We start from the raw sequence: 3,276 nt of genomic DNA, 5'->3' as shown, positions 1-3,276 counted from the left end.
GCTGGAAGGAGACCTGGGATATGAGAAGGATGATGTAACAACACCAGCCTGGGCCTCTGGGGTGGGAGGGAGAGATGAGGCAGGGGGCACGGATGCTCACCTGGCCAAGGGCCCTACCCAACCCCTCGGTAGTGGGGACTTCTCCTCCCGTTACCACATCAGGGCAGGGTGGGCCTCATGGCAGCCAATGCTCTCCATCAACACCTGGCTCTGCTCAGAAAGTTCTGGTACTGGGCAGGGCGGGTGGAGAGGGGTGTGTGGAAGCTCTGAGGTACACCCCTCCCCCTACAGAGCAGCACCGGTGTTAGTGGTAAACCCAGTGACGCGGGAGGTGGCCAAAAAGAGGAAGAGGACCCTGTTAGGTCAGACTGCCAGGTTCCCAGCCTCTATAAAACAGGCTGTGGAGGGAGCCTGGGCAGCTGCCTCAACATGACCTCCTGGGCTGTCCTGCTCATCGCCTCGGTGCTCCTGGTCGCCCCAGGTGAGGACATTCCCCTTGGGGTAGATCCCGATGGCTCCTCCTCCCAGCCCTGCTATCTCAGATTTGATGGACCCGAGCATGAGCTCCAAGGGCATCTGACATGGGTCAGAGCAGCCCCAGGGCAGAGCAGGGCAGGAGGCCCCAAGGCCGCCTCCCCGTCCTGGGTGCCAGCTGCCTCCTGGGCAGCCAGAAGCAGTGACTTCTCTCCCTCTGTCTGTGGAGGGCTGCTGATGCTGTTTCTTCCCCAGGGCTGGCCTTTTCCAGTCTGACTCCTGAACGCCACAACCAGGCGACAGCCCATCTGTGCGATGGAGACGAGTTGTGCCAGGGCCTGGCCCCGGAGGATCCCCGGGTACGCGGATGGCTTCCTGCTGCACCCCCACCATTCCTCTCCTTCCTCTCCTCCCTGGGCAGTACCAGGGGCGAAGGTCTGGAGACCGAACTGGTCAGGGGGTGGGGAGGCAGGGCGGGAGCTGAAGATGCTGGTTTTGTTCACACTGGTACCTGACTGTGGGGTAGGGGCTACACTGGTGGCTGGGCCCTCCCCAAGAGCCTCCTCCTTGTCTGACGGTAGAACAGCAGAGGGGCAGATGCTGGGCTGGGGACGGTGCTGTGGGTGTGGGGGCAGGTCGTGGGGTCTCTCAGCCCCTCTAAGACAGGCAGAGAGATGGGCAGGGCCAGCCAGTCTGGCTCAGGTCCTCATATGGACAGATAGACCATGGGTCATCCTACTGGCTTGAAAGCTACCAGGGGACCCTTCCTGGTGCCCTTATGAAGTTGGTGTATCCGAGACCACCCTAATGGGCTTCCTTTCCTGATAGGGTCAGCTGCTGCTCCAAGGAGAGGAGCTAGGCTTTCTCTGTGATTCTTGTCGGAAGATAATAAAACGTCTGGAGGACATGGTGGGAGATCAGCCCGATGAGGTGAGACTGGAGGCTTGTGGGACCTGGCGGGTGGAGAGGTGCCCCCAGGTGGAGTGGGGAGGGCTGGGAATCCCTACGGCTTTTTAAATGAGCTAGAAAGTGGGACGTACTGAGCTCTGAGTGAATACTTAACGAGTGGATGCATCATCACCAGAGCCATAGTTTCACTTTCCTTCCCTCCCTCTCCTCGGCTTCCCCAACCTGCTCAGGATCACTACCTTCACCCTGGGGTACTCAGATTTATCCCTTTCCATGGGAGATGTCAGAAGAAGATTTTTCAAAAGCAATGGACCAAGGCTCCAAGCTTGGATCCCCTCCTAACCCACCATACCACCCCCCCCCAGCAGATGGAGCCCCCAGTCTGGCCCTGGACCCAGAAGCTATATAGACAGAGCCTTTAAAGTGGGTCTGGGCACCACTCTCCACCCAGAAGACAGGGCCCGGGTATACAAAGGCTAAGACTCAGCAGGGTCAATCGTCCTTTCCAGAGCCCCTGCTGGCAGGCTTGGGATGGGGAGGGGGGCTGAGCCCTGTCTCTCCAGTCCCTACTCCCACTACCACCTGGCACCAACTCCCGGGACCCAGCACTCCCACTGCCAGACCCGCTGAGAGCCCAAGGCTGCCGGGGCCTGCAGAGAAACAGTGCCCGGCAGGGCTCACCTGAGGCCAGTTTCCCACCACCATGCTGCCGCTGCAGGATACCGTCATCGAGGCAGCCTCCAAGGTGTGCAGCAAGATGAAGCTGCTGAAACGTCCGTGCGAGTCAATCATGAAGAAATTTCTCCGTCGCATCGCTGCGGACATCAAAGCTGGAAAAAAGCCTCAGGCTATCTGTGTGGACATCAAGATCTGCAAAAGCAAAGCAGGTATGTGCATAGGCAACAGCAGGGACTCATTCCCTGACAGCCTTCCCGTCAAAGGGGAACTCCTAACAGCCTGAGGCAACCTCCCCCTGCCGCTCCCCAAACAATCCTGGAGTAAAATCAGGTCTCCATTTCTCCTCAGCTGTGTGACCTTGGGCAAGTTACCTAACCTCTTTAGCCTCAGTTTCCTTACCTGTGAAAGGGCAATAATGATTTCTATTTCTGAGGTTGAAATGAGGATTGAATGAGACCATCACGTAAGATGAGGTTGACACCAAGGAAATGGCCTGAGACTGAGGTACTGGAGAAATCAGAGCCCTGATCAACCTGTCTCTTCTCTCCACAGTAGGTTTCATTTGATTCCCTGGGTCCTCTGACCCCACCCTGGGGAAAAAGCACAGAAACTCCAGCATCCTCGGCTGGCTCCTTCCTTCCTGAATCTAGGAGTCTTCCTCCAGTTTCTCTCACCAAATCCTTCCACTGCCTTTCCCTCTCAGAATAAAATATCATGAAAGACTTTTGCTTCAGCTTCTTTTCCTTTGTTGGGTTTCAGAAGAGGGGCACGCTCGTCTGACTCATAAGTTCAATCAATAAACATGTTGTATGTCCACATGTGGTTCTAGATGCTAGGGATTTAGTGATGAACAAGACAACTTAGCAGCTCTCACACATATGGTCATGAAATAATTATTGTACTGCTTGCCACTCCAAGAACCTGGGGTACATCACAAATATACCCCCAGGAGCTCTCAGACCGGCTGAGGAGACCATTCAGGTCAGGGTTTTGTTGTTGTTCAGTTGCTCAGACTTGTACGACTTTTTGTGACCCTATGGACTGTAGCCCACCAGGCTCCTCTATCCATGGGATTCTCCAGGCAAGAGTACTGGAGTGGCTTGTCATTCCCTCCTTCAGGGGATCTTCCTGACCCAGGGATGGAACCCGAATTATCTGTGTTTCCTGCATTGCAGGCGGATTCTTTACCAATTAAACTACCGAGGAAGCTCCATA

The 3,276-nt window shown here is 55.8% G+C and overlaps 1 protein-coding gene across 2 annotated transcripts; it reads left to right on the top strand.

Moving 5' to 3' along the window:
* The first annotated feature begins 347 nt into the window (after window positions 1-347).
* GNLY (granulysin) lies at window positions 348-2,784 on the top strand. Of its 2 annotated transcripts, none has more exons than XM_040224326.1 (5): window positions 348-481; window positions 730-833; window positions 1,303-1,404; window positions 2,102-2,270; window positions 2,617-2,784. In XM_040224326.1, exons 1-5 carry the CDS (start codon window positions 430-432, stop codon window positions 2,625-2,627), a joined length of 438 nt encoding a protein of 145 aa, XP_040080260.1. In that variant the 5' UTR covers window positions 348-429; the 3' UTR covers window positions 2,628-2,784. The 2 variants fall into 2 exon arrangements, with proteins under 2 accessions (XP_040080260.1, XP_040080259.1); XM_040224325.1 differs by having other exon boundaries at window positions 354-481; window positions 2,614-2,784.
* Window positions 2,785-3,276: the final 492 nt, after the last annotated feature.

Source organism: Oryx dammah, unplaced genomic scaffold (assembly GCF_014754425.2).
Source record: "Oryx dammah isolate SB20612 unplaced genomic scaffold, SCBI_Odam_1.1 HiC_scaffold_25, whole genome shotgun sequence".
In the NCBI taxonomy this organism is placed as follows: Eukaryota; Metazoa; Chordata; class Mammalia; order Artiodactyla; family Bovidae; genus Oryx; species Oryx dammah.
The sequence above is the reverse complement of the archived record's forward strand: the minus strand, read 5'-3'. Positions and strand labels throughout refer to the sequence as shown.

Excerpts from the sequence above, each read along its gene's own strand:
- GNLY (XM_040224325.1), top strand. The coding sequence starts at position 430 with ATGACCTCCTGGGCTGTCCTGCTCATCGCCTCGGTGCTCCTGGTCGCC. Across the intron at positions 834-1,302 it reads TGGCCCCGGAGGATCCCCGG|GGTCAGCTGCTGCTCCAAGG; the intron begins GTACGCGGATGG and ends CTTTCCTGATAG. Across the intron at positions 1,405-2,101 it reads TGGGAGATCAGCCCGATGAG|GATACCGTCATCGAGGCAGC; the intron begins GTGAGACTGGAG and ends CTGCCGCTGCAG.